This window comes from Diplotaxodon limnothrissa, linkage group LG15, assembly GCF_057381915.1.
Source record: "Diplotaxodon limnothrissa isolate DT_005_m linkage group LG15, D_limnothrissa_male_GT1.1, whole genome shotgun sequence".
Classification (NCBI taxonomy): Eukaryota; Metazoa; Chordata; class Actinopteri; order Cichliformes; family Cichlidae; genus Diplotaxodon; species Diplotaxodon limnothrissa.
In genome coordinates this window covers 34,546,341-34,573,118 of record NC_140610.1, presented here as the reverse complement: position 1 = coordinate 34,573,118, position 26,778 = coordinate 34,546,341, and the positions used below count along the sequence as shown (strand labels likewise).

The 26,778-nt window shown below is 41.1% G+C and overlaps 1 protein-coding gene across 1 annotated transcript in view; it reads left to right on the top strand.

The window, feature by feature from the left end:
* Nucleotides 1-24,875, top strand: part of kcnk10a (potassium channel, subfamily K, member 10a) — a 30,913-nt gene extending 6,038 nt beyond the window's left edge. Inside the window, exons 3-7 of the mRNA XM_085372314.1 lie at nucleotides 16,221-16,338; nucleotides 19,901-20,061; nucleotides 21,864-22,056; nucleotides 23,566-23,708; nucleotides 24,086-24,875. Of these exons, the coding sequence (XP_085228440.1) occupies nucleotides 16,221-16,338; nucleotides 19,901-20,061; nucleotides 21,864-22,056; nucleotides 23,566-23,708; nucleotides 24,086-24,763 (1,293 nt within the window). The 3' untranslated portion in view covers nucleotides 24,764-24,875. The remainder of the gene's footprint in view (nucleotides 1-16,220; nucleotides 16,339-19,900; nucleotides 20,062-21,863; nucleotides 22,057-23,565; nucleotides 23,709-24,085) is intronic.
* The last annotated feature ends 1,903 nt before the right edge of the window (nucleotides 24,876-26,778 follow it).

Here is a 26,778-nt window from a genome sequence, read left to right as displayed (position 1 = left end):
ACGGATACAGGGATGTTTTAAATTTAATTCCCCCCTCATATTGTATTCCCGTTCCTGTTTAAAAAACAATTTTAGAATATTGTCAGGAAGTAGGTTGTTTTATTGCTTTATACATAATTTGCGCATTGAGGAAGCGAACCAGATCTGGGAATTTTTGTATTTTTGATTTAAAGAATAGTGGATTTGTTTGATCTCTGTAGCCAGTTTTATGGATTATCCTCATGGCCCTTTTTTCCAATATGAAGATTGATGATAGGGAACATTTATAAGTATTGCCCCAAATCTCTGCATAGTAATGCAAATAGAGTGAAATCAGTGAACAATAGAGAATGTGGAGTGATCTGTGGTCCAGAATGAGTTTTACTTTACTCAAAATTGAAATATTTCTTGATACTTTGTTGTGTATATGATATATATTAGAGCTTATTTTATCATCTATTATCACACCAAGAAACTTGTGTTCAAGAACTCTTTCAATTTCCACATCATCTACATGAATCTGCAGTTGTGAGTTTCTTTGGGAATTCCCAAATGAGACAATTTTAGTTTTACTTAAATTTAGTGAGTTTGTTGTTGTATCCAGCAGCTCCTTTAGAACAAAAATATTTGTGTTGTCTGCAAATAATACTAATATATCAGATACCTTAAAAATAGCATTTATATAAATAATAAATAACTTTGGACCTAGTATAGTCCAAGCATGATGAGGAATATTCTTCACAAATTGTTTCCTGTCACTTCAATAATTTTTAACCCACTGCAGTACAACCTGTAGAAATAATCTGGCTGCATATTGTTTCTGATCAATAGCATTTGTAATCTCCTTGATTGACTGACTGAATTAATGTCAGTGATGTTGATCTTTTCGATCTGAATCCATATCGACTGTCAGACAGTAATTTATATTTATCTAAGAATTTGTCTAATTGTTTATTAAACAGGTTTTCTAGGATTTTGGAGAATTGTGGTAGTAAAGAAAAAAGCCTGCTGGGCTTCTGAGCCCTTTTTTTTCTAATTTTCTTCTTTTTTGGCATTTTAGGTGAGAAACTTTCACAATCCACAGTTCAAAATGCAAAGATGATCTCCCTGGAAACTCATGTAGGGCAGACCTTGACAGATGATTTAAGGGGAAATGAAACAAGGCTTGAAAGCCAGATCTCACAAGCAGATCTTAATTTGAGTTGTGACCCAACACTTTCAACTTTGCTAACACCAGGGCTTTTCACAGCCAAAAGCTCACAGCTAATAAAGCATTATAGTAACAGCCAGTTGTTTGGTCTGGACACTTATTGACCTCAGCAAAAGTGAAACCCTGTATGATAATGGACAGGATATTGTAGAGCACAGCTGCTGCAGCTAAATCTGGAAAGCTGTTGTGGATTGTTGCCAGCTTGGTTTCACAGCCTAACACAAAACACGAAACACAAAAGCTGCATAGTAAAACCACCAATCCTTGAGAAAAAAAAACTGTGATTGGATAAAAGTAAAACCTAAAGTGGTTATTTATGTTGTTAAGGGAAAGTAAGCGGTAGGCAAAAAGATCAGATCTCGCCACTTTGTAGAAGAGAATTCCTTCCTTCTTATCTCATACTTAAAAAGCAGACTTTCAGATGGCTTAGGCCTGGTCACACCACAACTTCAAAATGGAGACTTTAGGAGCCAGGGATTCAACCACTAACCTTCCTGTTAGTGGTTGGAAGACAACTCTCTGACAACTCTAACAGTTGTGTTTTGATGAGCTCTGAAATGTATTAAAAAACTCACGCATGCTGGAAAAAAGAATAAAAGGTAGAAATTACATTTTTATGTGACTATTTTCAGAGGTGTTTTTTTTTAAGCCACTTATAACTGACCTATTCAAGCATAAAAACAACTTTTCGCTGCTGCTCCCTTCCTGATGCAGGCTTAATGGGGAATTGTGTCTCTAGCTGGGATTTAAGCAGTGACATTAAGATAATGTGTTATCCACTAAACCATTGGAGACATCCCAACAGATCTTATGGCGTAATGAATCTATGAACTTTTTTAATCAAATATTTGTCAGTAGGTACTGAGGAGGTCAGTCAGTGTCTACAGCCATCTGTAAAACATTGCTTAGGCTCTAAATTGAACAGTGAACCTAGAAAACAAGATTTTTGTTATCTGGAAAACATATTCCTCATTAAGAAGCAGTGGTTGACCAATGAAGCCAGCGCAGCAAAGCCTAACCATAAACTCAGAATTAAAGATAGAAAGATTAGCTGTTCAGTAAAAATAATCCCCTCTGTATGTGGAAAAATATATAAACGATATATATATCACTGACTATTAAAGGATAGCCAGTGACCCTGTAAACTGTATTTCCTCCACAGCAAGCACCATCCCTGCCATCCTGGATCCATATTAGAGCAAACAGATTTACAGAGAATTAGATTAACAGGTGCCACTCCTCCTGCTCCAGCTTGTGTCTGCACCGTCCTCTGAGTGTTGGTTTTATTCTGAAAAGATAGGAGACTGCACGTTGGTATCAGGGGGGATGTAGCTAGGCAGCTTTAGAAAGTAGTCTGTTGGATGTGAGTGAGTGAAGACAGAGGCGTGGATTAAGTGGAGGAAGTTAAAGAAGAAACAGTGTTGCTTAGATTTCAGGGAGGAGTTAAGACAGAATCTGGGTGGTAAGGAAAGCACATCTGAAGTGCTGAGGAAACTAGTGTTTGGTGTATCCTTTGGACAGAGGAAAGGTGACAAAGACTTGGAGGTGCGACGAAGAATTACTGGAAAGTATTCAAAGGAAGAGGTTAGCAAAATAAAGTGAGAGAGGTGGCAGAAAGAAAAAGAAGGAAAAAAATAATCAATTACCAGAGACCTTTAAAAAAAAATTTATTTGTTGATACTTGTTTTTTGTAGATAGTCTAGGACTTCTAAAAGAGGTTTTTAGTTTCAAGAATGTAATTTTCCTGGTTACATAGTTACTTTAAAAAAACTGGGCCTCATTTGTGTTTCTTAGTGAGGCCTACAAATGTTTCAAAGAAAAATCCATGATTTATCAATATTTTAAAAACAAAATTATAGCCTGGCTGCCTTATATGCAGTCACCTGGCAGCAACCTAACAGAAAAGCCAAGGCCTCCCTCTCCCCAGCCACCTCTTCCAAGTTAGGAGCACTAAACATTTCACTTTTACATTCAGCTTTCTCTTCACCATAATGGACCAGTGCTGATCACGGTCTTCACCTCAATTCGTCTGTTGAAAAATATTTCATTATCCATTGTCTCATCTTATGTATGTTCTTTCATTAAAACTTATGTCTGTCATTGCTAGATATTATCATGTATACTTTAATTTCTTGGGACTATCGTATGAATTCAGGAGAATCTGGATTTTGTTTTTCTTTTCTTTTTTACCCACTCAGCCATAAAATACTGATAAGGTATTGCTGTCACTCCACCGGGTGTTGCTGTTGCCTGTATTTTTTTTTTTTCTTCCTTGCAGTAAGTTTTTTCATGTGGTTGTGACAGATTAGGCTTGGTCCTTATCCTCCAGATGTATTCTTTTTATTTATATATATATATATATATATATATATATATATATATATATATATATATAAAACAAACTCCCTGGCTTGAGGGACCTACGCAGTATCTTAGCTGTTCCTACAACTGCGATCTTTTGGACAGAGATCACAGATGTTGTTGCTGGGATCTGCTGGAGCCACTTGCCTAACTTTTGGAGTCAGTGTACATTACCACTGGGACCGCTTTTACCTTCAGCCTCCACTTCTTCTCCAGTTCTTCTATGAGCCCTTGGTACTTTTCCGGCTTCTTGCGTTCCTTCTTCCTGATGTTGCTGTCAATCGGTATCACTACATCTAGCACTATGGCCGTCTTCCTCGCCTTGTCCACCATTATTATGTCCAGTTGGTTAGCCATCACCATTTTGTCTGGCTGTAATGGGAAACCCCACAGGATCTTAGCTCGGTCATTCTCCACCACTCTAGGGGGCGTAAGATCCATAGAGGACCCCAGCCTCTATGGATCTTGTGCTCAGAGCTTGTTGCCATGGTGCTGCCATGATTCGTGCTTCTGCGCTGTCTTTCAGTCCAACTTTGTCCAGCCACTGGTAGGATTTCTGGATGTCAGCCACTTCCTCTATCTGCCGGTGGTACGTAACATGCAGGGGCCTGTCCTTCCATGATGGTTCCTCCACTTGCTCCTCTTTGTTGGGTTTCTGCTGACTGAGGTATTCAGTGAGCATGTTTATCAGTTGGGGCTATCTTCCTGAAATGTGTTTCAATTCTGGCCCCAAGAACGATATTTAGCGGCCCCTTACCTGAAATCAAAGTTTGATATTAGTGTGGCCCACGCGAGGGGTTTTTCTCACAGGCACCTGCATGAGTCGTTGCACTAGGTGGTTTATATTTTTTAACACGTGTGTGCTACCGTAGGTCAGGCTCATGAACTGTCACCGAGTAGAGAAAAAATATATCCTGTCACACAGTGCAAATACATTTTTTGTCACCCAGCCACAGTCATGTTTTTTTCAAACCCTGCCGTGAAGAGAAAGGTTGGTGATGAGCACAGACAATTTCAGGAGGAGGAGGAGGATGTGGACGAAGCCATTGCTCTGCACTGCATTATCCATCAGCAGGCCCTTTGCAGCAAATGCCTGAAGTTTGACAGTGTGATGTCCAATGTTGTGAAATGCATCAACCATATCAGATCCAGGGGCTTAAAGCACCGGTAGTTTTGTGCCTTTTTCAAGGAAATAGAGTCAGCATATGGGCATATGCTCTACTTCACCAAGGTACGTTGGCTTAGCAGCGGGAAGGTCTTAAAGAGGTTTTTTGAGTTGAGAGCAGAAGTGAAAGCCTTTATGGAGAAGAATGGGATGGCTGTTTCTGTACTAAGTGATCCTGAATGGCTAATGGACTTAGCTTTTCTTGTTGACATCACACAGACAAGCTAGGACAATTTGTCAGAAATGCCCCCCACCTCTCCTGAGCTTTACAGGATGTTCAAGCGGAGCATGTGCATTTTTGGCACCACCAATCTGTGTGAAAAACTCTTCTCCACAATGAGCTTAAGTCAAAGTTCAGGTCCAAACTTACAGATAAGCTTCTTAAAGCCATACTAAGCATCTCGGTTGCTTCGTCCCTCAAGCCAAATGTGGCTCAGCTGTGTAAGAGGAAGCGCTGCCAAGTCCAAAAACCACAATCTGCAGCAGTTTGCTGTAGCCAACTACCGGAAGAGAAATGCTCATAACTTAGTGGTATGCATATTTATAAAAGAGAATTTGCATCTATCAGATTTGTCAAAAACCATTGACGGAGACATAGGTTAGACTTTAGCCCCCGTTATTGGCGAACAGGTTGCACTCTTCTCCTCCCTCAGTTGCAGCTTCATCTAGGGATGAACACACACACACTTTTCCCTGACCTGTTACCCAGTTTCTTGCACCTAAATCTGTCTGTGAATGCCGTGTTTATCATCTCCCGACCTCGCTCTAGTTACTCCCACATTCCTTTCACTAAGTCTGCACAAACAATTCTCAGTCATGGGAATCTGTAACTTTTCTACTTATTTTATTCTGAGTGCTCAGTAGTGCAATGAACTATTATAGTGATCTGAAATTAATTACAGTCCCCATACCATTTGCCAGCACGGGTTTTGTAAACCAAACCTTTCTAGTCCTGACAGTAAGAATTTCAGTGTGTCCTTGTGTATTTGCCCTTCAGCCAGCCAAACAGCTATCTGTCACACCCTGAGTGTGACTCATTACACTGAGACTCCATCTGCCAGGACAGACACTTGCAGGGTAGCGCAGCGCTGACTGTGACACTTGACATGAGCTCCCTTTCCTTGTCCTCTCCCAGCACCTCTGCAAACAAACTTGGAGATGCACACAGAGAGAAGAAAGTACAGTGTTATGTAACAGAAAAAAACAGGGCAATTGATTCTTTTTTTCAGTTTCCTAAAAGGTGTTGCTTTGCCCCAGGCAAAGAGACTGTACTGATCTAGCCATATACTGAATGTAGCATTTAATTTGAAACACACAAATGTGTTTGACTGGGTTTCTTTGAGGTACAGTGGTCCCTCGTTTATTGCGGGAGTTACGTTCTAAAAATTAACTTCGATAGGTGAACATTTTCACACTTTTCTGTCTTGTTTAAACACTCTCAAAGTTCACACCTTCATAGAAAAATAAGTCCAGTATTATAGAATGAAAGCAAAGATCAAACCCTGTTTTCAGGTCCAGAACATGGAAATAGAGGAGCTGCGATTTCAACATTAATGAATCAATGGTACAGAAGCAAGAAGAATGAGTTGAGTAAAGTTTGACATATCCGACTGTTTTGTTTCGCTTAATGCGCCTTATAATCTGAAAATACGGTAACTTCTACCTTCCTTTAGCATGTCCAGAAGTCCAACTTTTTGTGCGATGGTTAGCATCTTCCTCTGCCTTTTGTGTGCTACCGCAGGTGCCTTTGACGGTGCAAAACGTTTTGTCGATGTTGTTTTGTTGGGGAGAAAACTTACAAGCATACAGTACAGCACTTCAGAGTCACACTGCTAGCGATCGAAGATGTATGTTAATTTGACAAGCTGAATGCATTCTGTACTGGACAGCCAATCAGGACACAGAACACAATGCGTTGTTTTTTTGTTTTGTTTTGTGTTTTTTTTTTTTAAAAAAAGCAAAATTGCACAAAAAAAGTCTGCGAAACAGCGCAGCGCACAACAACAACAAGGTTAAGAACCACTGTACTAGACACACTGATGACGCCTTTCCCAAAAAAGTTGATTCTGTACATCTGGACGTCGCGTTTTCATGGGAGAAATGATAGGGTCGCCCCTACAAAACTGTGTTTCACAGACGAAGGAGTGAAGATTTTGCAGAAGGACACACCGGCCTCGTCTTCCCTTCTAGAAGTGCATGCTTAAATGAAGATGAATAAAGATGAATAAAGGTTTTGTGAAATAACTACTGAGGTCCGGTGCCGTCTCTGGATGCCTCGACGAATAAAAGAACAGGGGTAAAATTGATTTCGCAACAGTACACTTTCTTTAACTCTGCAGCAGCAAGGTAATTTATACTATATGGCGCAGTGCTTCTTTCACAGATATGACAGAGAGAAAAGGGGCTCTTTTTTCATGTCATGCCTCCCACATTTGAATATCATTTGAGGACTGATTTGGCTTTTGGCCTCAGGCTCACACTTACCACTGGCTCATGTGTGACATGCAAGCTTGACTTTTATTGTGTGTTGCTGTTTGGCTTAGTGGGTTAGTTCCTCCACTTCAGTCTGTTGAAAGCTGAAGGTTGTCAGTTCAACTACAGCTTTACATAGTTATTTTCATTCTTGTGGGCTCACACACCTAACCCATCCTTGCTATGGCCTCCCCAGTCCAGCTAGCCGGGTCCTTTTAGCCAAGGCATTAGCTCAGCAAGCAAGAGCGTCTCTGGCCTGCTAAGGGAGCCTAACTTGTTCTCGCTTCGCGAATTTTCACTCTTTGAATTTACAGTTTATAACTCCTATTCACACCAAGATGAACAATAAGAGCAGTGTTGTGGAAATGCTATGTTGCTTACCTTTCGAGACTGGGGACCACCAAGCTGGGTTCTTCTCTCGCCATTTGTTGATTCCCAAGCGAGACGGGGAACTCCGTCTGAGGGGCCTAAACCTCTCTCTGCACCCCCTCCAAGATGCTGATGGGACTTGGAACACTTGGAATCCCTTGAGATACCACTGTTTTCCATTATTATTGTTATGTACATATCTATAGCTACATGATTGTAGGGAAAATGTTAAAATTCGACCTATTTTTTTTTTTCAGACAAAACATTTGTTTATACCTTCATGAGCTTGTATGTACTTGATATATTTTGTTTTGTGTTGTATTTATTTTATCTATCTATCAATCTATCATTCAAAAGGAGAACATGAAGCTGTAGTAAGACGTTTACATACAGTCATCCTGGGCATGAATGTGCCAAAGAAGGTGTCACGAGCTGTTCTTGTGTGTTCAAACAGAGCCACAAAATTTGGTAAGCTATGGCAAACAGCTGTAAAATGCTAATAATGGAGGTCAAATCGGAGAAGGACTATTTGAATGTTACTTAAGTAAATAAACTGCTGCAAAAGCAAAAATAAATGTTTTTCAACACTTCCTGAACCACAAGAAGCATTCAAAACTCTAGAATTGAGGTGTAAGACATTAAAACAAACCTCTAGTTCACAAAAAAGGATGTCCATAAAAGCTGAAAGGGCTAAACACACTGAACGCAACAACTCATTACAAACAATTTAAAAGCGTGTGACATTCTGCTGGGTGCACTGACAAAACTGAATATTTGGAAGCACAATCTAAACTTAAAAACCTGGTATTTGACAGAGAGACCTAGGTGGAAACAGAGAAGAAAGTGATGAAAATCCTCTTGAAAAAGGTATATAACTTTAGCGGGAGATCAAGATGGAAGAACTGTGGTACAAGAACAGAACGGCCATTCTCCAATTGGCAAAGTTTCTCAAAGGATCTAAAATATTCATAAATTAGGCTTTTATGGATGTACTGAGGAGAAAAAGGAAGGAGTATATGGGCTCTGAAGTACTGTTAGGACAGAAGATACATTTTTCAATAATTCACTTTAACAGCAGAAGCTTGTATACCAACTTTCACAAGATCAAACATTGCCTCGGTCAGGTCTTACACCCTTTCAATAAAGCAAAGTGAGACAGGTATGGACTTGGGTGAAGCAACTTATGAAATTATTTCCAAGAGCAGAGAAAACACAACTGAATGTGATGTTGCTGTCTTTATTGATGGTAATTTTATAAGTGTGGTGGAAGAAATGTCAGTAGTGGTGTAAAAAAACAACCTAAAAATAATGTTTATCTGTGGTATTATCTGTAGTGTGAGAGAGGAGGACAAAGGAGGTCAGAACACGAGAGAAGACTGAACTAAATTTAAACAAAGAGCGAGCCATTTATTTGGGTTGAAAACATGAAAATAAAAAAGGCAAAAATGAACAATGGCGAAAACTAAAACCTAAACTGGGAAAAACTAGACTGTGACGACCACGAAAAAGAACATTTGTGACATCGAGGGAGACAAACAACCTGACAAAGAATGAATGAAAATACACAGACTAAATACACACAGGAGGTGATCAGGGGAAGTGGAAACACACGGGGAAACAGCTGACACAAATGAACATAACGACGTCACAGAGGAAGCGTAAAACTAAACACACTGAACGAAGAAACACAAAACTTTCAAAATAAAACAGGAAACATGGAGTGATGTAGAGATGAAGACACATGAAACACGCACACAAGAAATACATGACGACTAACACAGAAGGCCTGGGTGAAACAGCCTAGACTAAAACTTGAGGCAAACTAATAATAATCCTAAATCTTATCATCTTCAAAATACCACAAAATAGATCAAAACAAACTGAAAACGCTTGGTCACAGACCCAGCCTCTGACATAGTGATATCAATATTTACCTGAAATAAGCACAAACTGAAAGATGAATCAACACCATATACAGCCTCAGTATATATCCCAAAATCATCAAACCCAGTTATTATACTTCTCATTATTCAACAGTGATTGATTATATATTTACCAGGAATCAAGAGAACATCACCGACCACCTTCCAGTATTTATAGTTTATTATGGGAGTTATGGCAAAGAAAGATTTTCAAGATAAGGATCAAACTTGTAAATGGGTTAGAATTGAACAGGTAATGGAATGAAAAAGATGCCAATACATTTTTTTAAGTATTTAAATTATTGCATGATTAAAAATTGCCCAATAAAATAATTTAGTAGAAAACAAATATCACATAATAATGTCATGGATTATATAGAGAACTTATAAATTGCTGAACAAAAGAACTTGGAAATATAAGTTAACTAATATTTTGTGACACTGTAAAAACCAGTATTACAGTGAATTATTAGAAGATTGTGATGATAATATTAAAGATAGATATGCCGTATACCTCCTCCAAACCATCAACATGTCTTTTAGAAGAACTACCATTAATTAATGCTTCAATTTTAAATATGATCAACCTATCTCTATTTATCGGTTAGGTACCACAGGCCTTCAAGGTGGTAGAAAAAGTTAATTTCAATTCAATTCATAACAACAGTTGCCTCAAGACCCTACAATAATACAAACACTGATACTTAAAAAGCCATCACTGAAGCCAGCTGTCTTAGCTAATTGTTGGCCAATCTCCAACCTTCCTTTCATCTCAAACATTCTTGAAAGAGTAGATGCAAAACAGCTAACAGATCATCTGCAGAGGAGTGGGTTATTTGAAGAGCTACAGTCAGGTTTCAGAGTGAAGGTTACAAATGAGGAATATATCAAAGACATAAGAAAAAAAACTGAGGTTATTGGGTTGGCTACCATTGGGGTGACTGTAGCTCAGGAGACAGAGCAGGTCATCTGCTGATCGGAAAGTTGGTGGTTTAATCCATGGCTCCCCCAGTGTGCATGCCAAATATCCTTGGGCAAGATACTAACCCCAAATTGCTCTCTGATGCATCCATCGGAATATGAATGTGTGTGAATGTTAGGTAGAAATCACTTAGAAAGCATAGAAGAAAGTGCTTGTGTGAATGGGTGAATGTGACATGTTGTATAAAGTGCTTTGAGTGCTCCAGGAGAGTAGAAAAGTGCTATAAAAGAATCAGTCCATTTAACCAGATTCTTACTCTGGATGGCATTACCTTAACTACCAGTAACATTGTGAGGAATATTGGAGTTGTTTTTTAGACCAGGATATGTCCTTCAATGCACATATTAAAAAAATAGGACTGCTTTCTTCCATTTGCGCAATATCTCTAAAATTAGAAATACCCTGTCTCCGAATGATGCTGAAAAAGGACTAGAAAGAGAGAGCATATTTCTCCTATCCTGGCTTCTCTTCCTTTGATCCCTGTTAAATCCACAATCTAATTTAAAATCTTTCACATCACATGCAAGGTTTTAAATAATCAGTTATGTCATGTTAACTTAAAGACCTCATACTACTGTATCACCCCGTTAGAGCATGTCCCTTTAAGACTAGAGGCTTACTTGTGGTTTCTAGGGTATTTAAAAGTAGTATGGGAGGCACTGTCTTTAGTTTCAAGGCCCCTCTTCTATGGAACCAGTTCCCCCTTTGGAATTCAGGAGGCAGACAGCCTCTCTACTTTTAAGAATAGCCTTGAAACTTTCCTTTTTCACAAACCAGTTTGGGCTGCATCAGGTGACCCTGAATCCTCCCTTACTTACACTGCAATACGTCTAGGCTGCTGGGGCATTCCCATGATGTACAGACTGTGTCTTCATCACTCACCTTTTTTCACTCTGCATTTTAAAAGGTATAATTAATCTCTGGTTCTCTTCCTCAGCATGTCTTTGTCCTGTCTTCCTCCCCTTACCCCCAAAGTGTGTTTCATGATAAACAGAAAGTGGTGTGATGCCAGGAGCATTTCTACTCTCTCCAGCGGCTGCTCGCCACATCTGGAGTTCCTGAGCATTAAGTGCCGCCCTTTCTATCTGCCCCGTGAGTTCACCTCAGTCATCGCCACGGCGGTCTACATCCCACCCCAAGCGGACACAGGTATGGCTTTGTCCGAATTACATGATGTGCTGAGCTCGCTTCAAAACAAGGACCCGGGCGCAGCCCTCATTGTAGCAGGAGACTTTAACAAAGCGAACCTCAGACAAGTCATGCCAAACTTTTACCTGTCTCGTGTCCAACGAGAGGGGATCGGATTTTGGATCACTGCTACACGCCATACAAGCAGGGCTACAAAGCTGTCTCACACCCGGCTTTTGGGAAGTCTGACCACAACGCCATCTTCCTCATTCCCCAGTATAAACAAAGCATACGGAGGGAAGACGTGACCAAGAGGGAAGTAAAACGGTGGACTGCCCAATCAGAAGCTACGCTACAGGACGCACTCAACGACGTAGACTGGGACATGTTCAGAGCATGCGCAGTCGACATCAACGAGTTTACGGAAGTAGCAGTATGCTTCGTCAATATGCTAGCGGAGGAGATTATCCCCACTGCGAGAGTCACCACATTCCCAAACCAGAAACCGTGGATGGACAGATCGATCCGCACTGCAGTAAACGCCAGGACCGCCTCCTACAACGCGGGTCTCGCCACTGGCGATATGAGCGCCTACAAAGCGGCCTCATACGGCGTGCGGCGCGCGGTGAGAGATGCCAAACGCCGGTACCGGGAACGTGTGGAGTCCCGCTTCCACCAGGGCGACGCACGGAGTATGTGGCACGGACTACGCACCATTACGGACTACAAAGCCAGGGACACTGCGCCGATCAACGCCGACTCTGCATTCACCAACGAGCTGAATCGGTTCTACGCCCGTTTCGAGGTTAGCCAGGCGGCTAATGCTATCTACCGCCTGACTACCGAGGACAGTGACGTCATCAGCGAGAGACCGGTGACCAGCATCGCGGAGCATGACGTCCGAGCGGCACTGAGGAGAGTGAACACAAGGAAAGCGGCGGGGCCAGACGGCATCACCGGCCGTCTGCTGCGCTGCTGTGCTGACCAGCTAGCAGGTGTGTTCACTTACATCTTCAACGAGTCCCTGGCGAAGTCTGTGGTCCCCACATGCTTCAAAAGATCCACCATCATCCCTGTGCCCAAGAACAGCAAACCCTCATCCCTGAAGGATTACCGGCCAGTTGCACTGACCTCGGTAGTAATGAAGGTGTTTGAGAGGCTGCTGAAGAACATCATCTCCTCCTCCATCCCAGACACCACAGATCCACTGCAGTTCGCCTACAGATCCAACAGATCCACAGAGGATGCCATCGCCCACGTCCTACACACCACTCTCAGCCACGTGGACAAGAAACAGGGTAACTATGTGCGAATGCTGTTTGTTGATTACAGTTCAGCGTTTAACACAATAGTGCCCTGCAGACTGTTCACAAAGCTGAGGGATCTGGGACTTAACAGCCGTCTGTGTGCATGGGTGTTGGACTTCCTCACTGGCAGAACTCAGGTGGTGAGGGTGGGCAGGTGCTTCTCCAACAGCATCACCATCAACACAGGAGCACCTCAGGGATGTGTCCTCTCGCCACTGCTCTACTCCCTCTACACTTCAGACTGTGTGGCCACCCATGGCTCCATCACCATTGTGAAGTTTGCTGACGACACAGTGGTGTTGGGTGCCATCTCCAACAACGATGAGGCGGCCTACATGGATGAAGTGAAGAATCTGGCATCATGGTGCCAGGACAACCACCTCCAGCTGAACGTCAGCAAGACCAAGGAGCTGGTGGTGGACTTCAGAAGGGGTCAGCACAGAGACTACAAGCCCATTATCATCAATGGAGCTCCAGTGGAGAGGGTGCAGTCCTTCAAGTATCTTGGTGTCCACATCTCCTCAGACCTGACATGGGCTGCCCACATTCAGGTCCAGACCAAAAAGGCTAGGCAGCGCCTGTACCACCTACGACAACTGAGGAAGTTCAGGGTCTCTCCAAAGATCCTCAGGATTTTCTATACAGGCGCTGTGGAGAGCATCCTCACACAGAACATGACATCGTGGTTCGGGAACAGCTGTGTGAAGGACCAAAAAGCTCTCCAGAGAGTGATCCGTACAGCAGAACACTGCTGCAGGATTGCTCTCCCCCCGCTTCAGGACACCTACACCAGGAGATGCCGGACTAGAGCAGCGCAGATACTGAAGGACCCGTCCCATCCTGGCAACAAACTGTTCCAACTTCTGCAATCTGGTAGAAGGTTCCGCATCTTCCGGGCAAGGACAGAGAGACTCAAGAGGAGCTTCTATCCCCAAGCCATCCGTGCCCTAAACACACACACCCGCCCTCTCACATCATCTATAATTGACTGAGACAGGACTCTTCCAGACACTAAACCAAGGCACAATGTACATTTCAATTCCTTTAATTTTAAATATGTTTATATTGTCTATCCTGTAAAATAGTCAGATGTCTATTCATATTAATGTACAGAATTCACCTGCTTGCTGCTACTACTGCACATTCACCCAGTGTATATACTATATATATATACATAATGTTCTTCCTCTACACCCCCCCCCCCCCCCCCCCCCCAATTTTTGCACATGTCGAGGAGCGTGTCAGGCTACATTTCACTGTGTGTTATACTTGTATAACTATGCATGTGACAAATAAAGAACCTTGAACCTTGAACCTTGAAATGGTCGCGGCAGATGGCTGCCACTCCCTGAGCCTGGCTCTGTTGGAGGTTATTTTCTGTTAAAAAGGATTCTTTTTCCTTCCCACTGTGGCCAAAGTGCTTGCTCATAAGGGGTAATCTGATTATTGGGGTTTTCCCTGTTTTCTATTATTGCGTTGTATTGTATATTTAATAATTTTCGTCCTATCTCCAATCTACCATTTCTCTCAAAAATCCTTGAAAAAATAGTTGCTTCACAAGTCCATCTTCACCTAACTGATAATAACCTTTATGAACAGTTCCAGTCTGGCTTTCGTCCTCTACATAGCACTGAAACTGCTCTTATAAAAATAACAAACGACCTTCTTATAGCAGCTGATTCTGGTCTCCTCTCCATCCTTATCCTTCTTGATCTGAGTGCAGCTTTTGACACCATCTCTCATCCCATTCTCCTTAGCAGATTAGCTTCTATTGGTCTCTCTCACACTCCACTAGCCTGGTTTAAATCATACCTATCTGACCGCACTCAGTTCATTCAATTAAAATCCTTCACTTCTCAGCTTTCTCCTTTATCCACTGGGGTGCCCCAGGGCTCGGGCCCCTTCTTTTCATCATCTACCTTCTTCCACTTGGACATATTTTTCGTAAATATAATATTCAGTTCCACTGCTACGCCGATGACACCCAGCTCTATCTCTCTACCAAACCTGACTCTACTCTTCCTCCACCCTCCCTCATCCTCTGTCTAGCTGAACTTAATTCTTGGTTCTCCTCCAACTTTCTTAAACTCAACAGCAATAAATCGGAACTTCTTCTGGTTGGCACTAAACGACTGCTATCCAGAATTAACAATTTCTCTCTCACCATCAATAACTCGCTGGTCCCTATCTCTCCCTCTGTGAAAAGCTTGGGTGTCATTCTCGATAGCACATTATCCTTTAACTCACATATCAATAATATTACACGTGCAGCATATTTCCAACTCCGTAACATTAATCGCCTCCGCCCCTTCCTCACACCTCACGCCACTGCCATTCTCATCCATAATCTTGTTATCTCTAGAATTGACTACTGCAACTCATTATTATTTGGCCTTACACAAAAATCTATCAACAAGCTCCAACGTGTCCAGAACTCTGCTGCCCGTATTATTACTAGGACTTCTTCTACCCACCACATCTCCCCAATCCTGAAGCAACTTCACTGGCTCCCGGTCAAATTTCGCATCCATTTTAAAATAATTCTGTATACGTTCAAGGCTATTCATTCTCTCTCTCCACCGTACCTCTCTGACTTATTACAGATGAAGCTCCCATCCCGCTGCCTCAGATCTTCATCTTCTCTTTCTCTCTCTGTTCCCTCTGCTCGTCTGATCACAATGGGAGGGAGGGCCTTTAGCTGCTCTGCCCCTCGACTTTGGAATTCCCTACCCCCGGACCTCAGAAATATTAGTTCATTCTCTCTTTTTAAGTCCACCCTCAAAACTCATCTGTTTAAAATTGCCTATTCTTAAATTTCTGTATGTTTTTAACTTTTATCTTCTATTTTTATCATTGTGTATATTTCCAGTTTTTATCTGTTGTACAGTGTCCTTGGGTGCTTTGAAAGGCGCTATTTAAATAAAATGTATTATTATTATTATTATTATTATTATTATTATTATTATATTATTGTAGTAGCCTTACTTACAGTCCCTTGAGGCAACTGTTTAGATTAAGCACTATATAAATAGAATAGAATTGAATTGAATTGAATTGGTGGTACAACAGGGGTGCAAGGCTGCAGGTAGCACTTTGAGTCCCTGACCTTAGGCCTGTTGGTGTTTGCTCTGGGTGAGGGACTGGTGAAGTGCCACAATCTACAAAACAATTCCCTTTTTAGGTCTTGCCTTGTCGTTCTTGTTGCCACTTGTGTGTAACCTGTCTCCTCAGAGTGAACTAAAATATGAAGACTTAGCTGAATCAACACCACAGCACAGTCAGCATTTTTCATGATTCTCTCTCTCTCCTTATCTTATCTTCTCAGCACTCTGTGGAGGCTGTGAATGCTGGAGTGAATCCTGTTGGTGATACCTCCTACAACTCAAGCCACTGGGATCTGGGTAGTGCCTTCTTTTTTGCTGGAACTGTCATCACCACTATAGGTAATAAAAATTTGGAAAGACTGAACTGAACATACTGAACATTTTAATATGGTCCAATGTAGGGAATGCATAGTTCATTGTATTACCTTTAACCTCTGAATATACACCAGAGTTTATCCTTCAATAGATTCTTCAGTACTGTGCCTGTATAACTGCATGTAAGCATATGGAAGCCATGGGCAATATAGAGGTTTTTGACTCTTTACATAAAAAAGTAAACAGAAATAACTCTCCACTTAAGGAAGTTGGATGCAGTGTACGTGTAACCCACCACATATAAGGATAAATTCCATACAAAATCAGCATTTTCATTCCTGGATACAAATGCCAGTCAGTCAAGAAAGGCATGAAAACTATGAATGAACACATATGGAATTATGTAGTAAACAAAATAGTGTGAAATAACTCAACTCAAAACATGTTTTATATTTTTTTTTTTTTTTTTTTTTTTTTTTTTTATTAATATTTTTGGATGGACAGAAACATTAATAAATAAATATACAACTGCAATAATCATACTGTCAGTTCTCTGTCCATTTCTAAACAAACAAACAAACTAAGACAAGCAAACAAACAACACACTAACAAACAAAAAAAAAAAAAAAAAAAAAAAAAAAAAAAAAAATTACATAAATAAATAAATAAATAAAATAAATAAAACCCAGGAGAAACAAAATAATACACCGCCTCCTGGAAAACATCAGCAAAAACAAAAACGAATAAGGGTAAAACCCCCTGGTGCAAAAAAAAAAAAAAAAAAAAACATGTTTTATATTTTACATTCTTCAAAATAGCAACCCTTTGCTTTGATTACTGCCTTGCACACTCTTGGCATTGTCTCGATGAGCTTCATGAGGTCGTCACCTGAAATGGTTTTCCAACAGTCTTGAAGGAGTTCCCAGAGATGCTGAGCACATGTTGGTCCTTTTGCCTTCACTCTGCTGTCCATCTCATCCCAAACCATCTCGATGAGTTTAGGTCAGGTGACTGTAGAGGCCAGGCCATCTGGCGCATTTATCATTTCTTTCTTTGCTACATAATTCCATATATCTTGCTATATATGTTTGATGTCTTCAGTATCTACAATGTAGAAAGTAGTAAAAAAAGAAAACCATTAAATGATTAAATGAGAAGGTGTGCCCAAACTTTTGACTGGTAGTGTATATTCACTATCCCTGCCCTCACACGCTTAAACCATCTCAGGCTTTCTTTCTAACATTATCTTCCAAACACTCAACCTGAGTCGTCCCTCTGATGTACTCATTTCTAATCTTCTTCATCCATTCTGGTGACTCCCGATGAAAACCTCACCATCTTCAGCTCCATTTCCTGCTCGGTCTCCTGTCTTTTTGTCAGTGCTAGTCGCCAAATCGCACTATAGCAGGCCTCACTACCATCTCGTTCACCTTTTCACCAGTTTCCCTCTCTTTCACACACATATCTTCTGTCTTGCTTCTACAAAATTTCATTCCTCCATCTATTCGTGCTCTCATCCACCTGCTTCCTACTCTCATTAGAGATCACACTGACCTTATCTGTCAGTCTGTTAGTCGCTAATGCAAACAAGAAAGAGCCCAGAGCTGATCTCTGATGTAATCCCACTTCCACCTTGACCCTATCTGTAGTAAACAACTCACCACTGTCTCTCTGTCCTCATACATGTCTTGCACCATTCTCAAATACTTCTTTACCACTCCAGACTTCCTAATGCAGTTTCTCTCTTGGCAACCTATCATATGCTTTCTTTAGATCCACAAATACACACTTTGGCTCCTTCTGACCTTCTCTGTACTTCTTCATCAACAATCTCAAAGCACACATTGCATATTTAGTTGGTATGGTCCTTTGTCTTCAGCACAGCATTTTGGGTTTATTCATGACTTTTGATTCACTTCTTTGAATTTAAGTTCAATCTTTGTATTAGTAGGTCTTGAGTTTATTATTTCTAGTTCCTGGCTCTTGTTTTATTACAGCTCACTTTCGTATCCAGGCAGTCAGAGTCAGAGAGACTTTATTTATCCCCAAGGGGCAATTAAGTCTGTTCCTAGTCTCCTCTCTGTGTCTTTTCATGTTGTAGTCTGTGTAGTCTCCGTGTTTTGCTATGCTTTTGTCTCCCCGGTCAGTCATATGTGCATGTTTGTTTAGCTCCAGTATCTGTGTCAAGTTCACGTGTTTCAGTCTTGGACTCAGTTTGTGGGTGTGGTTCCATCCTCTTTTATTTTGATAGTATCCCGTCTCATTTGTGTCATATTCAGTTTTGCTTCCCCTGTCTTGTTAGTCGGATACCAATCAGCTATGTTCCCAATCACCCTAATTACCTGGTGTGTATGCTGTCTGAATCTCCGTTTGTTGCCCTGTGGAGTTGAAGGTTGGATTTCCTTGTTTTGTACTTTGTTTTAGTTTAATAAAACCACCTGTTGTTTAACCCTGGTGTTTTCAAGTCCTGTATTTGGGTCCTACTGCTGCCTGCTACACAGCCTCCTTGGTAGTAGTGCTCTTTCTCAGCATGAAGTCATACTACTGCTCACTGATCGTCACCTGTCTTCTTAACCTAGCTCAATACAATACAATCACATGCTGCTCCATTCCTCAGGTATCCTCTCAGTCCATTATCTGGTCGAACTCACTCTTCATTCTCCTCATAGATGCCTCACCGTTAAGTTAACTCCATACTAAACTTACCCCTTCACTTCTGATTCAATAACTTTCCTCCGTTTGTCTTCTGTGCTCTTATTTTTTTCATTCATCAGTTCTTCAAAGTAGTCCTTCACACTTAGTGTCCACCTTAACATACAGCTCACTATAATGCATTTCCTTTGCCACTGCCACCTCTTTTCCTGTACACCTTGCCTCCCAGTGCTTTTGTGTACTTCATCTGACTGTCTCACATTTTCTTTGAATACACTCCTGAATTTCTTCATTGCACTACCAGGTCTCCTTGTCCACGTTCCTCTGTCAGTGGATACATCAAACACCATGCTAGTAGTTTCCTTAAGCCCTACAGCTGTACTTTCCCAGTCTTCTGGCAACTCTTCCCTGACACCACGTTGCAGTCTCTTATCACTTCCAAATTGTACCTTCTGCATTAGATGTAGTGTGCGTGTTTACAGCTACCTCCATCTTGTATGTCACTGCTTGTCACTCACTCTTTTCAAAGTATGTGTTGACCACAGTCATTTCCATCATTTTCACAAAATCCACTGCCATCTGCATTTCTCTCCTTAACACCATATCTACACAACACTTTCTCATCACCTCTCTTCCCTTCATCTACATGTCCTTTGTTGTCTGCTCTAATCACTGCTCTCTCCCCCGGGAAGACTCTCCCACTTCATCCAACTTACCGAGTGTTACACTATAAGCTGGATTCATGTATTCACACGTACAGTAGACTGGAGGATCTAGGGGTTTAAACAGTCTTTAGTAAACCACCCCAATGCCTGCTATGAACTTTACATACAAAGTAGAATGTCTCACTAACTTCTTTTCTAACTGCTTAACTGCTTTTTTCCTGCATATTGTAGATCTATATAGCCCCCTCTATCTCCATTTTTCGCTCTAGGATATGGTAACATTGCTCCAAGCACAGAGGGAGGGAAGATTTTCTGCATTCTGTATGCAATATTTGGGATCCCGCTGTTTGGATTCCTCCTCGCAGGTGTTGGGGACCAGCTAGGTACCATATTTGTCAAAAGCATTGCCAAAGTGGAGAAAATGTTTCGGGTGAGTCACAGTGGTCCTGTTGTGTTATGTAACTTATTGCCTTTTAAAATGAAATGGCCGTCAGTAAGATGTTTTTCATGTGGGGTCCTTGGTTTAACATAAAAAACTGAAATGTGTGTATATATATATATATATATATATATATATATATATATATATATATATATATATGAAAATGAAACACACTGGGTAGAATTTGTTCAAATGCTACTTATTTATGTTCAGTTTAAATACACAGCTGCTGTGTATTTTTAAGGGTTGTAATTCTCCAGAGATGCATGTACCCAAAGCAGGCGTGTGAGTCAGTCACAGGTAAATTTAAAGTGAGCTGTTTATTATCAGATTAGTAGTTGAATCCAAAAAAGTAACGTTAAGTCAAACACTGAAAACCAGGAACTAATAATAATCTACACTGCAGAATAAGAAGGGATGAGAACAGGTACAAAGCCGGGAGCAGGAACACAGTAAAAATAAGGATAAACAACAGCTGATCAGACAAAGATAAAAGGGAAGACTGCAACTATAAATACACAAAAGGGTGGTTAAGGCAGAGTGGTGACACCTGGTGTGAAATGCACTTCACACACGTACACACACGCACAGTTGTTTGTCGCCAGATGCCACGTTTATTTCTAGTTTTCATTTGTTATGACCGTCCACAGTCTGACAGCTCCGGTCTCAGCTGATTTCCAGCTCTGCCTCCGCTCCTCTCCCGTCTCACTATAAAAGGGGAAGGAAACCATCATCAGTCCAAACGCCATCAGCTGTTCTCACCTGCGTCTCCAGCACCGCCCAGTTGAGCTCACTGCACCACTCCTCCCCTGCAGCCGCGCCCGGGACCACACCTCCGCCGCACCTGGGAACACAGCTTAAACTCATGAGGGAAAACAATACTAGCAAAATTAAAACTGAAAACATAAATAAAACACGAAATAACCAAACAACGGGAAATCCTTGATGAAGACTTGACATAAAAGGATGGAACACTAAGGGAAAATATAATATACAAAACTAGGGAACAAGAACAGAATTGATACAGTAAGAGAAAAATATACATTAATATAATCCAAAGAAAACCAAGAATCGCAGGTTTACATAAAGAAAACTAGACCAGAAATCCCACAAAACTCAATTAAAATAACTGGGTAACAGACCAAGACCCTAACACATAAATTGTCTAAACTAAAAAAGTTGAAACCTTGTTGTTTTATGCAATAATGTGTTGGTTTGGCGGTTTACAAAATCATTTCAACTTATTCTTATTAAGATACTTTAATTTATTCCAATTAGAATAGATTCACAAAAACGGGCAGACTCAAATGCAGGATATATCTGTCCATGAAACAATTTAAGGTTTTTGACAAAGTTCAAAGATGGACAGAAATATGTTGAGAGGTAAGTTAGGAAGTTTCCTGAGACGCAGTCATTGGAGGACTTGAATGGGAGATGGCTGACTGGCAGAAGTGAAGAATATAAGCCACACAAATGCACGGGAAGACTATGACTATTCACGGACTATGCACGGGAAACCAAAAGGTGAACGAGGAATCTCGATGAGCAGGGGTGATGCTGCCACAAAAGTAGCATCACCCCTTTCATCGAGATTGCCTTTTCCCACGCTGAGGTGATCGTCCGAGAAGCATCTTAATCTAAGGTGGGAAGAGATGAGGAACAAAATCCTCTGTCAGATCACAGTCACACTTAGAGCCCTGCTGAAAATGAGACTGGTTTAATAACTTATACTCCTGATAGAATGTGTATGTCTCTCTTTCTCCCTCTCCTCTCCTGCTTTTACCTCTCAGAATAAACAAAACCAAATCAGTCAGACTAAAATCCGTGTGGCATCCACGCTGCTCTTTATCCTGGCTGGCTGCATCTTGTTTGTCACCATCCCAGCTGTGATTTTCAAGCACATTGAGGGCTGGACAGCTCTGGAGTCAACCTATTTTGTCGTCATTACTCTGACAACAGTTGGAATAGGTGACTATGTGGCAGGTAAGTCCTTGTCATTCACACTCTGTTATTCACACAGAACACCACACCCAACAATTAGGTTGTTTTGGATAAATCTAAAGCAGGTAATCCACTAACAATATCTCATAATCAAGCACAGACAAGATCTTACAACTTGTGAATGAGAAACAAGATTTGTTTCTATATGAAAATCTGATGAAAAGTTTCTTGTAGGGTGTTCCTCTTGGATTTTAAAAGTGAGTCTATCATCCAACAAGGGTCCTGAGTATTTTTAACACTCAGCAGAGTTTAACATAACACATAACATAACACATCAAAAGCACTCTAGGCCAGAACAACTTTAGAACCAGTGGAATAAAAAAAGAATAAAGAAATATATAGTGTCATCTACAAATGTACATTGTGCTTTTGGGTAGCATAGTATTGTTTATATTCAGAGTGTATAAATGCACTTGACATGTGTCTGTGAAGGTTCTCAGTCATCCAGGTCATCGTAGTCAAAGGAGCTTGCAAAGAAAAGCGTCTGGACTTCTTTGAGTTGCTTGAAGACGTTTCACCTCTCATCTGAGAAGATTCTTCAGAACTGAAGAAGCTTCTCAGATGAGAGCTCCTTTGACTACGATAACCTGGATGACTGAGAACCTTCACAGACAGAAAGAGCTATGGTGAGGATGCTCTTCATGGATTACGGCTCAGTGTTCAATACTATAATACAAGACATCCTCACCACCAAACTGGACCACTTCCACATCCCCCATGCCACCTGCACCTGGATCAAAGATTTCCTCAGCTACTGCCAGAGCCATACTGTGCTTGGCCTGCCAGTACCTGTCAGCTGCCTCCTGGAATGGCACAGTTAGCCTGTGGACTCACGCTTTAGCTTGACAGCTCCCTTCAACTCCACTGTCCACCATCTGGTTCCTCCCTCCAGGAATGCTGTTGAAGCACTCCTGGAGACTGGAATCGAAGATCTCGTGGACCAAAGCCTCTGCCAGATGCTCTCAGTACACCTTCACTTGGTGTACTTAGTGGTGATCAAGCAATAGCTCAGCTCCTCTCTTCACCTAGTTTTCCAAGTACTTTGGGAAGCCTGAAGTACTGTAATGAGTAACTGAGTCACTGCTTTGGTGTTTTTATATGTAGATTGCTTTACAACCACAATTTTTAGTAACAGTATGTAAATTGTCTTCTGCACATTGGTAATTCAACATATTTTATAACTGTCAGATAGCATTGTCTTTATTCTGTGCAAAGACTAAAATCAGCCCTGGACTGAAATGTCAATTCTCCATTAAGGACAGGTTTACCTGTAATGGATGAAGGCCTCGGTCCTGTTGTGACATTTCCTAATAAAGAAAAAAACAACACCTGCTCCTATAACAAATACTTATGCCAGTTATGTTTTTGTCTGTGCTTGTGGACCCAAAACAGATAAAACAAAATACATGAATTCCCCCCTTTCAATCCCTGAAAGGTTCGGGAGAGGACACCTGCAGGCAGTTACAAGTTTGTTTGTTTTTTCCTGATCAGGTGGAGACCGGAGAATTGAGTACCGGGAGTGGTACAGACCGCTAGTGTGGTTCTGGATCTTGGGTGGCCTGGCTTATTTTGCTGCAGTGTTGAACATGATCAGTGACTGGCTGAGGGTGCTGTCCAAAAAGACAAAAGAAGAGGTACGTTTTCACATTAAACCTCTAATCTGGGTGCCACCAAATTGCCATAATTTTACTATACAGCTGTTTATTCTGTCATATACATTAATTTGTATTTAGTCAGATTTTGCCTGCCAAAGTTATTCATCCTTACAGTTCAACCTATTTCTGACTGGTGACATATTCCAGTGAGAATCCCTTCTGTTTTGAATTAACATCTAATCTAATTTGTCTCATGTTCCAAGTACTCAGAGAAGTATGTTTCTGATTACCATGTGATAAGAAAACAGACATTCTGTTTTCAGGGGCTCTGCAGGTGGGGTGCACACAATAAGGTAAAGGGAACCTAGTGCAGTATATTTACTAAACCTTATATCTGACAATATTCTTTTCCTGAGGTTGGAGAGATCAAAGCTCATGCAGCTGAGTGGAAAGCAAATGTTCGAGCTGAGTTCAGAGAGACACGCCGGCGCATGAGCATAGAAGTCCACGACAAGTTACAGCGAGCTGCAACCATCCGAAGCATGGAGAGACGGCAGCTAGGCCTGGACCAGCGTGCTGTGTCCCTGGACATGCTTTCCCCAGAACGGCGTGCCATCTTCAACAGTCTGGATGCCAACAACTATAAGACTTCTTCCCAGGAAAGTATCGACACTAAGCTAAACAACCTTCGACTGCGAGAGGCCGAACAGTGTGACCGAGGCTCCAGCTCCCAAACCATGTCTGAGGACAACATTTTTAATCGCCTTGGCTCCGTCACCAAGCTAGCCAAGCGTAACAGGAATAGAGACCTAAAGAAAAACATCCCAGATGAAACTCGCCGGCCTCATAGTGAAGCGTACGGTTACAGCATACCTGCTTTTGACTGCAGCATACCTACGACAGATGAAGGAAGAAGAAAAGACGAAGGAGAGGATGAAAACGAAGACAAGGAATGCAACACCAGTTTGTCGGATTTTCCACTGTTTGTGGAAGCTTGCAAGCTGCAAAATGGGCTTATACAGGAGCACACCAAAGAGAACGAGGATGACAAAACCCATGATACAGATCTCCATATTAAGATAGACTCTGCATGATCCTACAGATGGGTTTTTAAATACCACCATTAGTGCCTCTCCCTTATTCCTGTGTGTGCTTGAGCAAGGACAGAACCTTTCCTTTTTGATATATACAGTAATGGTCACATATTCAATGGGCTCTATGGATCTGAGGCATAGATGTTACTTTCTATAAATCAAGACCTGGAAGGGTTTCTGTCATTGTTCTTTGACAAATGATTGTTAAGTTATAGTAAAAGTTGTCAGCTATGTCCATTGTTTTTCTCAATTGTACTGTACTCAGCTATAATCTATAAAGATACACACGTATCCCATGGAGAGATTTCAATTGTCCAAGTGGGAAAGGGAATTTTCTGTTTTGTCATAGTATACAGTACATGTCATATACAACCACAAGTTGTTAGTCAGCACTGTTTCTTCTGTACACTGCACTTTCACTTGAATTTGAAATGAAATATAAACAAACATATAAAGTTTTGGCATGGGCGGAGCTACAAGAAACTGTTCTGACCATCTACACGGGGCCCCGCTTTTAGAAATGATCCAGAAACATTTAGACATGGCAGCAATTACCAATGTGTCCAACCATGCAGATGATGTGGTTTGTAAAGAACCAAATGAAATTGTAAAAAATAAGCTGATGCAGATCACTCTCCAGATTCAAAAGTGTTAGCATTAAAAAATTAGACTTAAAAACAGAACTGGCACTGTTAGATGTGTGATGAAAGTTTGGATGTCAGTGACAGAATTGGAGGTGTCTTAAATGAGGTCTTATGTGTACACACAGACGTACAACTTTGTTGTGACTTCATCCGTGTCTCAAGCATAATAAATATGAAAACAGAAAAAAAAATGCTGTGTGGAACATTAAAACATAAAGGCCTGACTTTCTTATGATGTGTTAGTTGTCATGTTGCCTACTAAAAATTGATTCTTAAAATGTGCATTGAAATGTGACTAAAAACATGCCACATGTTGTCTGTGCATGATCCCCAACCTTAGCCATTGTCTCTGTACAATGTCTGACCTCTTTTAACACTATCTCAGGGCCTGATATTGTCTCCTAAGTATTGAATGAGGGGTCAGTAACTATACCTGTTCTCAATGAAAGAATGAAAATAGAATGGAAGAAGAGCCATAATGAAAGAGGAATGTCTCTTGCATATTCTCCATGAAACATGGTTTGAGACGATGGGTTTGAGAGTATAAAATGGACTTGCTGTTACTGTCAGTGTGCATCGTGCCCTTGTTATTGTACCTTAAACGAACATATTTAGGAGGTGTAGATTGTCTGTGGCAGTGACATTACAGATCTTGATTTGACTTGGGTTTACCCCTTCGCCTGCAGTCTGGAAAATTCAAATGGATGGACGTCAGTGGAACACTGATCCACCAGGACTGACACCTGATAGGCTGTGACACCTGTCAAACGAGTAAATGTGGTCCAAAACATACAATTCTAGCCTTAATACCTTTTTGATGGATTTTAACAGGAGGAAGGATTTTAGCTCTGGAGAATCAATCTTGATGTGAAAAACATGGGATTGGACAGTTTGGGACATTATCAATGAAATTCTATGCAGTTGGAGATTTCTGTGCAGCCAGCATCTGATGGCCATTGCCAGTACTCCATCTTCATGAACTTGTGCATCGGCTGCAGCTTCAGCCATCGTATTGGCTGTTTGAGCAGATAATTTCCCCCAAAATAAAATAGTCTCGTACTCACTGTGTACCTTTTAAGGGGGAAAAAAGAAAACGTGCTTAAATCATACTGTGATATTATGATGCTCATACTGTTTTAAACACCGCTCCTAGCCTCATGTTAATGTAGTCACTATCTGTGTATGCACTCTTGTCTTATCTTACTGTTCACATTATTAAGTGAAGCTCTAGGCTAGTGTCAATGCAAGAAGGTGTGTTTTAAAATGCTTCCAAGTGATACAAAAATGCAAAGCTTACAAAGAAAACCAAGACATGGAACAAGGCATGCTGTATTACAGATTATTATAATGTATATGATGTTGACTGTATAC